The sequence below is a fragment of the Perca flavescens genome, chromosome 16, assembly GCF_004354835.1.
Source record: "Perca flavescens isolate YP-PL-M2 chromosome 16, PFLA_1.0, whole genome shotgun sequence".
Lineage (NCBI taxonomy): Eukaryota > Metazoa > Chordata > Actinopteri > Perciformes > Percidae > Perca > Perca flavescens.
This window is the reverse complement of record NC_041346.1, coordinates 9,994,977-10,010,239: the sequence shown is the minus strand read 5'-3', so window position 1 is coordinate 10,010,239 and position 15,263 is coordinate 9,994,977. Positions and strand designations below refer to the sequence as shown.

At 40.4% G+C, this 15,263-nt stretch overlaps 2 protein-coding genes across 2 annotated transcripts in view; one reads left to right on the top strand and one right to left on the bottom strand.

The window, feature by feature from the left end:
• Positions 1-15,263, bottom strand: part of vsig8a (V-set and immunoglobulin domain containing 8a) — an 84,885-nt gene that overhangs the window by 53,954 nt on the left and 15,668 nt on the right. The window lies entirely within an intron of this gene.
• si:ch211-127i16.2 (probable flavin-containing monoamine oxidase A) overlaps positions 1-15,263 on the top strand; it is a 37,422-nt gene that overhangs the window by 14,276 nt on the left and 7,883 nt on the right. Inside the window, exons 5-7 of the mRNA XM_028602192.1 lie at positions 3,819-3,977; positions 11,714-11,800; positions 13,869-13,969. Of these exons, the coding sequence (XP_028457993.1) occupies positions 3,819-3,977; positions 11,714-11,800; positions 13,869-13,969 (347 nt within the window). The remainder of the gene's footprint in view (positions 1-3,818; positions 3,978-11,713; positions 11,801-13,868; positions 13,970-15,263) is intronic.

The following is a 15,263-nucleotide window of genomic DNA, read 5'->3' as shown; positions in this document are numbered from 1 at the left end:
AGTAGAGGAATTACCGTATAGTACAGGAGAAGCTCGCAGGCAGTTTCGACTTACATTAGCTGTTTAGGTTTAATTACTAATGTTAACTAGCATGTTAGTGATCAATAATTAGCCTGTGCCCATGTTATCTCCTTACATACACCTACAGTCTCCGTATCTGTAAGATTGGGAATGATTGAGATTTCTCTTGGCACAGCTACCAGAAGACTTCCAACTTTCAGACACGTTGCTCACGTCACATTCTCTCAGTTGGAGGCTGCGCAGTAAAGCTGGCCATCACCGGAAAAGTGCTTCTAATAGCCTTCACTGGTCTCCGTCCAGAGCAACAGGGTCTATTGGTCCATTATATACTGTCTATGGGTTCAACTCCAACCTGCAGCCCTTTCCTGCATGTCATTCCCCCCTCTCTCCCCTTTCATGTCTTCAGCTTTCCTATCAAAATAAAGGCCAAAAAAAAAAAAAAAAAAAAAAAAAATTTAAAAAACAGACAGACAGACATAGGGAGAGACGGGGGAGTGCGATGGACTGAAGCGTATGCTACTCACAGGTATATGGTATATACCAAAAAAAAGACGGCTACAGCCCAAGATGTTTGGAGTTGCTATGGCAACAAGCTACAGCTGCTGCTAGCATAGCATTAGCTAAACCGTCCAACCAATAATCATTTATATATTTACAATTTGGAACATCTAAGCAAAATCAACAATTGTCATCAACAGTCATACCCCTTAGGACCTTAGCAAAAGTTAGTAAACAAGTTTCAGAAAAATAAAAATAAAAGCATGAAACTAGTGGAACTAGCTACGTTAGCATAATGTTAACGCTTATGAATCACGACCATTTCCTGCTACAGCGTCGTATTTTACGCTAACGTTACTAAATAAACAAAGCGCCACAGTAGATTAAACACCACAGACAGACTAACTACATTATATTATTATTTCAGTGGATTTTTAACATTTGAAAGCCGACTGGACTTGCAACTGCATGTGGGGCATCCTCTGGTAGGAATCCATAGTATCATAGGCTAGCTAACGTTACTGTTGGGTGATGCTTCGCCGGTATTATAAACGTGTTTAATGGATCCAAAGAAGTGTGATCAATCTCATAAAAAAAATGCTCTAATGCTTTAATTGTGGTTATACAGAATAACCGTGATTATGTAAAATAATTGTGGATATGCAATTATAGAGTAATTGTTGCAGGCCTAATTGTCACCGATACCAGATCCAGCTATTTGAGTCAGTATTGGCCCAATATTCAATATCAGTATAAGATCGGTGGATCCCGACACTAAACACTGATAAAGGTGAAGTGAAATTAAGCCTGAGCCAAGACTGACAACAAAGAGCTGAAATACTAATCCAAACAGGTACAGACTATCAGATGTAATTATGCACACGGGAAAGAGACAGAAGGCAAAGTCACACAGACTGTCTGAAATCACTCCATATTTACTATATAATATGAGTTACATTTACTTTCCACCATTTTATTTTAGTGTCCAAATTCTGAATGTGTAAATGTATGCAATATATTTTCCTCAAAGATTTCCACAATTAAAGAAAAGATGTAGTGTCTATGGCAGGGATACGCTATACGCTTAAGTGTTCAACATTGACTTAGGCTGAATTCAAATATCTGGACTTTTCCAAAGTTGTAGACTCACACTTGACTGACTGCTATCATACTTATATACTTATATTGCACCCCTACAAGTTAAAGATAAAGGCTGTTTAGGGCTGTTTCAATACATTGACTAACAATCAGATCTGATTACAGCCAGTCCTTCCTAACATATCTCACAAACCTCGGCAATTGCCTTGAAAAGTGTCAAGTGTCAGCAACTGGGTGAAGAAGCACATTGGCCATGGTCAAAAGCAACTTGTAAAAAGGTTATTGAGCAGAACAAAGTCCACTGATCTGGAGGCTCTTCACCAGGGTCAAGGTCCCTTGTGTGTACTATCAGGACTTGAGAAAAGCTGTTCATGCTTGAAAACCCACAAATGTAATTGACTGGAAGCAGGTCTCGCATGAAAAGAGTGGGCCAAATACCTCCAATGTGGTGAGAGACTGATCAGTTTCGACAGGAAACATCCCGTTGTACTTATTGACATTTATTGAGCCTAAGGGGCAATAATGTTTTATCACAATGGCATTGAATGTTAAATTATTGTGATGTGCTGCTTTAAGTAATAATTTTATTTATTTAAAAAACTATTCACTCAGGGTCTTTTACCTCATATCAAAATACTCCATATTTCCCAATGTTATGTTCGGAGAGAAATTTGGTAATTTTTTTTGCACCTGCAAAAGCTTTGAGATGAAGATGCATCCGAGTCTAAGCCACTTTATGAAGACAGCTGAGTTAGAGTCACAATCTGAGAGTTGGCAGGGTGACATCACTGCCCCTGTTAAACTGCTTTCCCTTGTTTAATAATGCAGTTGCTGATCTAGTGTGAATGGTTGAACAAATTTGTTCAACCATCACTCTGGTATGAATTACACAAGGTGACGTGAGATGTCCTCTAACAAAACAACATCCAGTGGCCATCTAGGGCTATAAGATCTAAGATTCTAGAATCTACTTTTCGCAGAAATAATATCCCGTTACCCTTATAGGACAGATCTTTGCATCACTTTTCAAAAGTACTTTTCATAACAATATTCTGGGTTACGTGGTGTTTTAAAATGCCACTGAATTGGGTCAATCTAGATTTAAAGGACATCTATAAAAACAACTGACATCATGTAAAAGGTAACTGTGCAATAAAGCTCTGAGTGTAACATCACTCAGGCCCACTTAGTTTAGATGAATGGAAATTATTCCTGTATAGAATAAAAACGGCAGTGCATAGCACAGCTTTATTTAAAGTACATCAAGAACTGACAGTAATGCCAAATGCAGGGAGAGCAAAAGTGAGTTTATTACTGGACACTGATGAAAATCACTTTGATAGCAGATGGCAGCAGACACCTCTCTAGTAGAATATATAATGAAAGAGAATACTGAGCTGACTGAGCAGTTCACTGCAACACTCCTGTCACATCACTTGTGCAAGACCATGGACTCTACATTTTCAGCATAAATAGTTGAGTCTGCTGCCTTGGATTATCTTCTCCACATTGGGGGAACAATCCTAGAAGCACCAGCTTGTCCCTCTCATGATCCAAGTCCTAAGAGGCAGCCTCAGGCTGGGCATCACATCTGTCCCTTCGCTTACCTCTGGAAACGATCCCCAATGCTGTGTAATTTGTCAGGGCACGTCTACAGCAGCTGAATCTGGAAGTAAGTCTGAAGACTGGATGTAAAAGAGTGAAAATCAGCAAATCCTAAAGCCTGAAGGAGCCCATTTGTGCATGGCGTCCAAACTCACGAGTGGACTTTTTTATGGGGTGACAGGTCAGGTTAAAGACAGCAGCAGGTGTCCTGGCATGAGGTAAAAAGATCCATTTATGACAAACAATATCCAAATTATGACCAGCTGGGACAGTTGAGACTAGAACACTGTGTTTGCAGAACTACAACCTTGTCTTGTGTATTGCCAGGAAGTGCCTCTTCTTATGAGAGTGGCCCCTAAGTGCCATAATACTTGTTGATTACTCAAATTAGCCTCAGTTATCTTAGAACAGATGTCATGTACATAAAATAGATGGGTCTGGCCTGGAAGAAAATATTTGAATAAAATAAAAACAGGATGGTGCGTCATCATAGCAAACAGTCCTAAATCTCTGCAAGAATGTTGTTTTTAAAGCAATACTTGGGAGTGTGCTTGCTTGCACTCTCTGAAGCTGTGAACTGTCTCTTTTGTCTACAGGCTTTTTGGAAGGAGAAGGGCTTCTCTGGAGAAATAGTGGCAGGATCCTCCAGTGAGTGTCCATTCTGCGTTACATTTGATGCCACCAGCCCCAGCGGTAATGCTGCTTTGGTAGGCTTCATTGCCGCCCAGCAGGCTTCTCGATGGAGCTCCGAGGAGGTAATGGTTTATCAATGTAAATACAGTACAATGAAAGAATTTATCTATTATTTAAACATGTTATAATCTATGCTTGTAACACAGCAATGTCTAAAAGTGTAATTAATGCATATTTTTTCAATCATCAGTATGAGATAGATAGATAGATAGATAGATAGATAGATAGATGTTAATAATGGATTCAGCTAGGATATATGCCAAATTGTGGACGGGTATGAAATATTCTATTATCAAGTGAGATGTCATGGTTTTCAATAGCTTAACTCTGAAGTCTGGTAATTTCATTAGACACAGGTCTTGTTATCTGTTCAAATTCCAATATGCAGTACGTGTACATTAAACTATGCCTCCTCCTGGGTATACAGTACTACTGTACTGGATTTTAACTTTAACCCTTTATCATGCATGTTTAGGGTTACATCTGCTTAACAATTTGTGTAGACATAAATGCAACATAGCGTGCATTGCCAAAATTATGTTATTGTGTCAAAAAATGCTCAGTGGCAGCATGATCAATATTAGGGCTTTAGTCGACTAATCTGTCGTTTTGGTCTTAGTCAACTTAGATTTCTTTAGTCGATTAGTCATGTTTTATGCTTTTTTCATGCTGAATGACTTATTTCCAAGAAACGTACGAGCACATCTCTGGTAAACACAAGAATTAAAGTGGTGCTTTTGCATGACCATTTGTGGAGAAACTCAGATTTACAGATCTATCGATTAAATCAACTAATCGATTATTCGATACAATTGAATGAGTGTTAGTCGACTAAATATTTCTTCAATCGAGCACAGCCCTAATCAATGTTGTATGCGAGAACAGCACAGCATATAGACTGAGGAGAACAGTGGGGTGCTCCTGCCAGATTTTAATAACTATTACTTTGGTTAATAAAAAATCAACTCAATGCTGCGGTCTTTCAATTTTATTTTTTGCGGTACCATTTGCTGAAGCACTGAGGTACTCAAATTGACTGAGTTATTGTATTATCGTATAATACAATATCAAGTGTGTAACTTATTTGGTAAGGGATTCATGCAGGCCTAATATCCCTTAATGCCCAGGTTGCCAATTGAATGAGATTACATTTCTACACACAGTCTATATCCACGATGTTCCACTTCCGGGATTGAAGGAGATCCCGCCGGATGCAAGTCTTTTCACCGATGACCGTTTCCTTCCACTTTCTTTGTGTTGGAATTTTAAACCCCCGTGGATTTATGAGGGCTATGGTTAACTGCTCCTCAGATCTCTGCATCGTAAAAATTGAGACAGCTAGCTAGACTATCTGTCTAATCTGAGTTTTCTCTCGCATGACTAAAACCACTTTTGAACGTACACACTCGACCAAAACAAGTTCCTTCTTAAGGCTATATTGCAGCAGCTCTGTGTGGAGCTTAGTGCCGCCCATGACAATGGTGATTGGTTTAAAGAAATGTCAATAAACCAGTGTATGTTTTTCTCTTATCCCGGAATGCTGTGTGGAGTAGGGCTTTGACTCCGAACTTCGTTATTCAAATATAATTTGAATATTTTAAAAAATAATGATATTTGAAAAAATATTAGGCAGCCCTTAATATTTAAACCTGTTATGGGCATTATTTTTTGTAAACGTGTTTGCTTGTAAATGTTTTCAATTCAGATTCCGAGGCTTTTTCACGCATTTCAAAATGTTACTACACGTCGCTGCGACGCACCTCGCTCGGCCGTGGCTTGTATTCACCCCCCCCGCCCCCCCGACTCATTTCCTGGTTCTCCTTCTCCATAAACAACATGAAATCAAGGAGAGGGTTAACTTTTCCTGCTACAGATGTCTCACCGTGGTCAGAAAGAACAGGGGAAACACTTTAGTCCTCTCACTATGACTCTAGAGTCGCTACTCACTTTGAAGCTACCGGTAATTACGGTCACTCTCTCACACTACACACACAGGCTCGACGCAGACACCAGCGCACAAGTATAAACATTAGACCACTTACGTAGGCTACGGTGAAAGCTCCGAACTTCCTGTCAAAAGCATACGGTTTGTGTTTAATCCAGGGTCTGACTTTTAATTTTTTTAAAAACTGTCGTTTTTCTTCTGAAAACATCATTCCCTGCCATTGACTGATACAATCCCTCTTGTGGACAGAACATCTAGGTCTTACTGAAGGCATTTAATGGTCAAAATATTATTAATAAATATTTGAATATATTCGAATATATTCGAATATTAACATTAATAAACAAACAAACTTTGAATATGATTTTTTGGGCAAAAGTCAAAGCCCTATTGTGGAGTAGCCAGATTGTCCGCTGAGGAGGAAGGTCAGGCAAAACGTGACTAACACTTCAGTAACTGAATGTTGCCAATGACAGCTATGATCCTCTTACTCTCCCAAACACTCTCCGCACACTAAGCCTACATCCTCTTTGCATCATTTTTATTTAGTTCCAGTGCTTTCCCTTTACCTGAAAAAATAAATAAAATTCAGCCTGGTGTCTAGTGTTGTTTTGGCATGTTAGTCATTAGCCTGACTTTCTACAGAGCTCAAGCGTAACTGTCTCCCTGCTGTACAATGCCGCACAAAGATAGATGCTAAATAATTAACCTCCACTTGCTACTTCACTGCTTAAGAGAGGAAAATAGTGTTGCTGTGTGTGAGGCAAGTTACATCAAGGTTACAATTAAACACTCTTTTGTGCTGTGTAAGTACAATTTGGCGGTGTGTACACACACATATACACACACTACTGTGCAAAAGTTTTAGGCAGGTATGAAAATTATGTAAACTAAGAATGCTTTCAAAAATGGAAGTGTTATGGTTTATTTTCATCAATTAACAAAATGCAGTGAATGAACAGAAGAGGAATCTAAATCAAATCAATATTTGGTGTGACCACCCTTTGCCTTCAAGACAGCATCAATTCTTCTAGGTACACTTGCACAATATTTTTGAAGGAACTCGGCTGGTAGGTTGTTCCAAACATCTTGGAGAACTAACCACAGATCTTCTGTGGATGTAGGCTTCCTCAAATCCTTCTGTCTCTGCATGTTATCCCAGACAGACTCGATGATGCTGAGATCAGGGCTCTGTGGCAGAGATGCTCACAAGTCTCTGAGCTAGAGTCCAAGTCAAGTCTCAAGTCTCTGAGCTAGAGTCCAAGTCAAGTCTCAAGTCTCTAAGCTAGAGTCCAAGTCAAGTCTCAAGTCTCTTGTGGTTATAATAAGTGTTGCATCACGTACAGCGACCCATCCAGGCTGCTTAGAACACTGCATAGTTCGGAAGAAAAAGGACTCCCTTGTCTGTCGATGAATTATAATGAAAGGCCTTGGCTCTTATACCTTATAAACTACTGTAAGTCAACACATCCCAGACTCTCAAACCAGTGTAACGTTATAACAAAATGAAACTGTAACCTTATATGATCAACAATAATCCTGTAACCTGTTTGCAGACAACATTAATAATTAACGTGATGGCAGCCAGATTAACGTTAAATGATTAACGTAACGTTAATCGAAGTTTGGCAATTAAACAAACGCTCATTTATATTTGATAAGGAAGACAGTCGTAGTTAACCTCCCGTAACGTTAGGTCGTAGCTAAAGCAAGAAGCAAGCTAACGGTAGATGGTCAATGCTGAGCTAAACATGTTTACTCACCTATCAGGGTGCGTTTTCAGATGCCTGATAAAATTAGATGTGGTTGAGCCAGAATCTTTTATCGTGATACCGCATATTTGGCATTGAGCGCTTCTTTTGTTTGGGCTTTCTTGTTTGAAGTTTTTGAACCCAAACTTACGATGAATGGCACAACCGCGGCCGGTGCATTTGACATGTTTGTTTGTTGTCCTCTCATGTGTGGCCGCGCTCTCGCAGCCAGCAATACGTAGTAGGCTGTGTGTTGTAGGCAGGTTATAGGTAACGGAGGGAGGGGTCTAGCGAGCCGATCAGACGTTTCCTAAAAATAAACATTGTTCACGAGTCCCGCAGCTCGAGTCCGAGTCGAGTCTGAAGTCTTTCGAGGACGAGTCTCAAGTCGAGTCTGAAGTCACTGTGTGTGCGACTTAAGTCACACTCGAGTCCGAGTCTCAAACTCGAGTCCCCATCTCTGCTCTGTGGGGGCCATGCCATCACCTCCAGGACTTCTTGTTCTTCTTTACACTGAAGATAGTTCTTAATGACCTTGGCTGTATGTTTGGGTTCGTTGTCCTGCTGCATAATAAAATTGGGGCCAATCATAAGTATCTGCGAAAACAATTCCGCCACACCAGGAAAAAGTCAGTGGCGCTAGTCTAAAGTCAGTAGCGCGTTATTCAGATGCTATTTTAGGGGTGCATGCTTGGCCATAATGTAGCGTGTGCACAACGCGCATACACTTTGCTTCTCTCATCTAAACGGACGCCGCAGTTCCCATTTTTGCAAACCATACATAATTGCAAGGACAAATATTACTGAAAATGCGCTTCAGGTGTTTGGATAGATCAGGAGGCACTTTACAGTAGGCTACAGTCCTCAAAAAGTCCCAGCATTCTTTGTGGCTTGTTGTGTTTTACACAACATTTCCATGAATCATGAATGTGTTGATGACATAAATGAGGAAATATTAGAGGACTTAAGGAGACGTGATGTTGAACTACAGCGGGATTGGACACTCCGGCTGGATCTGGTCCGGGAGTAATGCGCGATGCGCTCCTGGTGGAGCGGGTGGACGGAGATGGAGTGGGGGGAGGGGAGGAGGAAGGGGCACAACAGGTGCAGGTGGTGCGTTTGGAGGCCCACGCTCCATGGCTGCAGCAATCCTCTCCAGACTTGAGGAGATGCGCCCGAGAAGCCGCAGCAACATCGCCACCCGGTCAAGACGGGCATTTATTACTTTATTGCCACATCCCGGACAACTCCCGCTGGCGTGCGCCAGGCAAATCCTCCGTTATAATAGCAATCCGCCATGGAACAAGCGTGCCTGCTCTTAAAGGGAATGGGAGATGACGCTCTAATTGGTTATTTTCATGTTACGCCCAAACCACACCTAGCTACTTCAGACCAACCCATTTTAGATTTGCGTCGGGCGCAAGACTCATTTATCCCGCCGGTATAATAGCAACAGCGGCCGAGATCCGCCCACAAAGCTACCTGCGTTTTGCGTTTCATACTTGCGTTTCAGATCGTTAAAATAGGGCCCTAGAAGTTATTAAATGCAACTAACTTCTGTTCGTTGAGTAATAGTGTGTAAGACGGAGCCTGCTGGACCTGGGCGAGAGATGGCCAGAATATCATGGTTCATAAAAATGCAGCACAGTGACGATACAGACATTTAATAGCCTACATAAGACGTGTGTAACGCCTCTGACCCGCCAAAGCACATTCGACCCGCGCTGGACCCATTCATAATGAGTCAGCAGTCACTCTGTGAGTAGCATACGCTTCAGTCCATCGCACTCCCTCATCTCTCCCTATGTCTTTCTGTCTATTTTTTTTTTTTTAAGATTTCGGCCTTTATTTTGATAGGAAAGGTGAAGACATGAAATGGGAGAGCGGGGGGAATGACATGCAGGAAAGGGCCGCAGATCAGAGTCGAACCTCTATATATACCAACTGAGCTATCCGGGCATCCTCTCTCTTTTAATCAGTCTGTTATTGATGTTGAAAACAAGTGAAGGAGCTTTCTCAGAAATATATATTTTTTTAATATATCCTAGGCTATTTATTTCAGATAACTTTCATTTACATGTGTTGCAGCTGTATATTTTCAAACTGGTAAAGGAAACCCTGTCTTTGCATTTTATTTTAATCACAATCTGTTTTAATAAAAGAGCTTGTGAAAAGTGGCTTTGACTTAAAACTGAACATTTAGCCCACTTTGTAAAAAAATACAGAGCTATATATCGTATATTATATTATATAGGAAAGATTTGTGTGCACCTAAATTTTGTGCTGGTGCACCTAAATAAAAAAAGTTAGTCGCACCAGTGCAACCAAGGCAAAAAGTTAGTCTGGAGCCCTGCTGCCTGTATTTCTCAGCATTGAGGAAAATGCAGCCCCAAACTTGCAAGGAACCTCAACCAAGCTTCATTCATTATTGTACCGCTCTCCAGCCCTTTGGTGAACAAAATGCCTTCTGCTACAGCCAAATATTTCAAATTTTGACTCATCAGTCCAGAGCACCTGCTGCCATTTTTCTGCACCCCAGTTCCTATGTTTTTGTGCATAGTTGAGACGCTTGGTCTTGTTTCTATGTCGGAGGTATGGCTTTTTTTTTGCTGCAACTCTTCCATGAAAACCACTTCTGGCCAGATTTCTCTGGACAGTAGATGGGTGTACCTGGGTCCCACTGGTTTCTGCTAGTTCTGAGCTGATGGCGCTGCTGGACATCTTTTCCGATTTCGAAGGGAAATAAATTTATGTGATTTTCATCTGCTGCACCAAGTTTCCTTGGCCGACCGCTGCGTCTACAATCCTCAATGTTGCCTCTTTCTTTTGAGCTTGAACAGCACATCTTGAAACACCGAGCTGCTTTGAAATATTTGTCTGGGAGAGGTTGCTGTGCTCAGTCTTGCCATAGTGTATGACCTGTGACATGAAACCGTCTTCCACAACCTCACCTTGGTAGCAGAGTTTGGCTGTTCCTCATCCAGTTATAAGCCGTTTCTGTTTCAGTTAATGTTTCAACCTACATGATGAGCATTAGCACCTGTTTGGTATAACTGGTTGATCATACACCTGACATCCTACAAAATCCCTGACTTTTTGCAAGTGTACCTATAAGAATTGATGCTGGTTTGAAGGCAAAGCGTAGTAACACCAAATATTGATGTGATTTATATTGTTCTTTTGTTCGCTCACTTTGCATTTTGTAAATTGATAAAAATAAACAATCATTATTTATATTTTTGAAAGCATTCTTAGATTACAGCATTTTTTCACACCTGCCTAAGACTTTTGGAATGTTTTAGGGCACCCAGATAGCTCAGTTGCTGGGGCGGGCGCCTATATACAGAGATTTACTCCACAACGCAGCGGGCCGAGTTGACTACGACCGGCGACCCTTTGCTGCATGTCATTCCCCCTCTCTCTCCCCTTTCATGTCTTCAGCTGTCCTGTTAAAAATGAAGGCCCAATGTGCCCCAAAAAATAATCTTAAATAATCTTAGGAATGTTTTAATTTTTATATTTGGCTCTTATATAGTGTACTTGGTTGGATTTACTGAGTTCGACTTTTGGCTTGTTGATTGTTTTGGTTTGCACCGGTGGGATTATTTTCCATTCATTATTTCATAGAATCTCCAGCTATTAACAGTCCTGTAGCAAATTAACAGGTTTTTGTTTTGTTTTTACAAATTCCTCATTGAAAGCAATCTGGCACCATGCTTTAATTCACACTTTGTTATTCTGTAAGAGTGTATTAAATGACTGAGTTTCAGGTTCAAATTATTGCACAAGAGCAAAGGTAAAGTGACATGCACATAAGGAATCTTAGACAGTTTTGCAACATCTGTCAGCATGTTTTATGATGATCTGTCCTTTTGGTCCTTAGGCCTAGCTTGCTCTGTACATAACTCACCATGTGAACTAATCCAAGCAGGAGCATGTGCTGACCACGCTCGAGTTATTCAAATTGACTGCTGCTTCCTTTGTCCAGCTTGGATTGCTTTCCTGAATACGCATTCATATTTTTGCAGCCTGCTGTTATATTTTTGAGTGATGAGCGAGTGTAAAGTACCATGTTGGCACAAGCCTTTTCTTTTGTTTGCAGGGTGAGGAGAGAAGAAATGCTGTGTTTTCCAGTCTGGTCAAATACCTAGGTCCTGAAGCTGCATCTTTCCTCCACTATGAAGAGAAAGTAAGTAGCTCAGTGGCAGATGTCTAATGTAATAAAACAATAATTTGGTTTCAGGGCAGAATCTTTAGTGCCAAAATTCATGGTCTCCTTTTTACCCTGGATTCCAGAGAGGAAAGCGATTTTGTGTTGCAAAAGCTTTCATATCGGTCAGTAAAATGGAACCCAATTGATTTATTCATAGTTATAGTGTAGGCAACAAGTCTTCCAACCCATACAATCACATAGGTCATTTGTTCCTACCCTCTAATACAACCCACAGGAGCATTTCCTAAGTGAGTGTCCCTTACTAGTGGCAGGAGATTAACACGTCATCATACCTAAATTAAAGGTTTAAATACATGATTAACATTATGAAACAACCGCAGTTTGGTTAGGTTTTACGCAACAAAACCACTTTGTTAGGTGTAGGAAAAGATCATGGTTTGGGTTAAAATAAGTAAAATAAGTTTGTTACGTAACTTCCGTTATATAATTAACTTATAAGTTAAATGACATACGTTCAAAGAAGCCAACGTTGACTTTTGGTCTCACACGGGACACTAACAGCGGTCTCCTGTGTCAAAGTTCTGTGTTTGTTCGACCCATCCATCCACCCAGACATCCTCCTTTTGGGGACTTTTCTGCTCTTTATACTATGTCACCTGACTTTCTCTTTTGCTCCCGTTGTAATTAATACGGCCACTAGAGGTCGCTGCCTTTCGATTAACGTTAAGTGTAGGCCGCAATAGGCTGCATGTACAAATGACCTATGCAGGGTTTTTTGGGCGAGAACAGTCTCAGTGTAGTGAACCAGGTGCTAAAGCACTTGCTAGTTAGCTTTAGCTCGATAATAGTTACTTACAGCCTTACTAGTCTAACATTACAACACAAAACAATACAAACGGGGGGAGGTGCCTTGGTAGGTCACCTGATAGAGCGCGTACCCATATACAGAGGTTTACTCCTCGACGCAGCGGCTGCGGGTTTGACTCCAACCAGTGGCCCTTTGCTGCATGTCATTGCCCCCGTCTCTCACCCCTTTCATGTCTTCAGCTGTCCTATCAATAAAGGCCTAAAATGCCCAACAAATCATCTTTAAAAAAAACTAAATAATACCAACGGGGGGCCCAACATGGGTTGCGATTATTACATTTTTATTACCTCAAATTTGTATTCCAGCAATAGAAATTGTTAATCCACATTAACCGTGCTATGTGGACCACATGTTTATAACATGATCCATACCAAAAAAAGAGCCACCATGTAAACATATCTACTGTATATGAGAGGCAAATTGTAAAGTCCAGTAAGGTAAAAAAAATAAAATAAATGCAGTCTATTTACCATTTACATGCCTAATGCGTCACACATATACAAAATAGCTACTTAGCTCCATTAAATGATGCACAGCATAGACAGGACGACTGTGAAACAGCACATTAGTCATGCAGAGAGTCCCCGGACTACTCACTTCACTGGTGAAAGGCAAGATTAAAAAGAAAAATTGCCCCGAAGAAACTGGAGGTAGGGCTGTTAAGGGAGACATTACGATTTCACTTTGTTGAGACTCAATAGAAACATAATTTTATAGCATACAATAACAACAACTCAGAGCTGAATGAAGACAAAAAAGCTGATAAATTGATGGTAAAGTGCTGAGGGACACATTAGGCCTCATTATGGTAGGCAAATGGGTATCAGTAAGTTCCTTGATATGTTATACTAATTATTTCTGTACTTGTTTTTTATAAAACAGGAAATATTAATGAACCAATTACCAATTAATTTGGAGTAAGTTCCAAATAATCATTTTCATTTCTGTTGTGTGATCCTATTATTGTTCTTTCCACATGACGAGCTAAAAGGGTTTCATTCCACTCATCTGCATCTCCATTTTAGGAGAAATGTTGGCGAGTCAACTTTTACTTGCATTTACTTTTACGTACATTTTAGAATAAAGCCATGTGATAGATACATACAATTTATAATGGGTATAGTATGTGATAATATTAGCTTTTGTTTGCCATGCTTTTGGCCTATGCCATGAAATACTACAATGTTGATGTCATTTAACTTTTCTGCTTTACAGGACTGGGCAAAGGAGGACTACAGCGGAGGCTGCCCTGTTAATGTCATGGCACCAGGTCTGCTAACATATTACCACCCCAGCCTGAGGAAGCCCTGTGGCAGGTAATCACCCCACTGATGACAAATACACCACAGTGTCACACCTTTCCTTCTCCCTAGACTTAGAGGAGTCACCTTTCCTCCGGGTTCTCACCAGAACAAATGGTGGCTTAAAGGAATGTAGTTCAGCCAACCGGTGGGACAGTTCCTAAATCTTTGATATAAATCTTTTTAAGAGCTAAAGTTTTGAGTTTTTAGTTCAGTAAATTGTATCATTGTACACTAGATGACAGTATGAGATATATTGACTGAGGTTGCTGGATGATCCTGCTATTTTTATACCATAGAAAAAAAATGTCTGCACTTCACTTCACCAACCAGGTATTACTCACTAGCAACCAATGCCCACTGATCATTGACATGAGTCGTAGGAGTGATTATCCCTTCGCTGATACGCATTAGTCCAGTTCTAAAGAAATTGCAGGAGGTCAGCAGCAGTGGTGTTCTCATAGGAAAACGTCCTATAATCCATTTCTTATGGCCTGTTCGGGGATGAACACAGCTGAACGAATGTGAGCGGGAGGGGGGGAGGAGGATGCAGGTAATGCATTTTCATAATGACATTAAGTCCGTGGGGAGCGGAGAAAGCTCATTACATAACATGACTCAAACAGCGGCATGGGGCGGTAGCCCTCATCTGCATTCCTACCCCATATAGAAAATGGATCCTCAAGGACATGTTGTGACCGTGACACAAATCCAGCACGTGTAATGAAGACAAGCCCATTCTTTTGCGACGTTTAACATCGATTCCTTTCCCAGAATAGATATTACTTATTTATTTTTTTACCAATGATTCACCTAAATATTTACAGTTTATACGGTACCATCGACTACATAAAATCCGTTTCCAGCTAAAACAGACCGAAAGCAGAAAATCCATGTTATGTACTTCTATACAAATGAAATAAATATCAGACTGCCTGTGATGTGCATTCTTTTTTAGAAAACAATTAGTTATTAGAAATGTCTCATGATGTATTGTCTTTAGAAGGGTATTATTCAACTTTTGTTTTTGTTAAATAAGGAAAAGAAAATTGCAATACTCAATACTATCGATTTGCAATACTTCTAGATAAGCAATAAATGAAAATCGCAATACAACGTGAATCGGCACCCATGTATCGTGAAAGAATCGAATCGGGACAAAAGCATATCATCCCAGGTCTAGTGGATGTACTATGCCTGAGTGCTCAGTATTTTTTTTTTTTTTTTTTATAGGAGGCCATTGACTACTGGTGTGATAACAGAGTAGAGACAAGAATGAGTAAGAAGAAAGAAAAGCTGCCAAGAATTC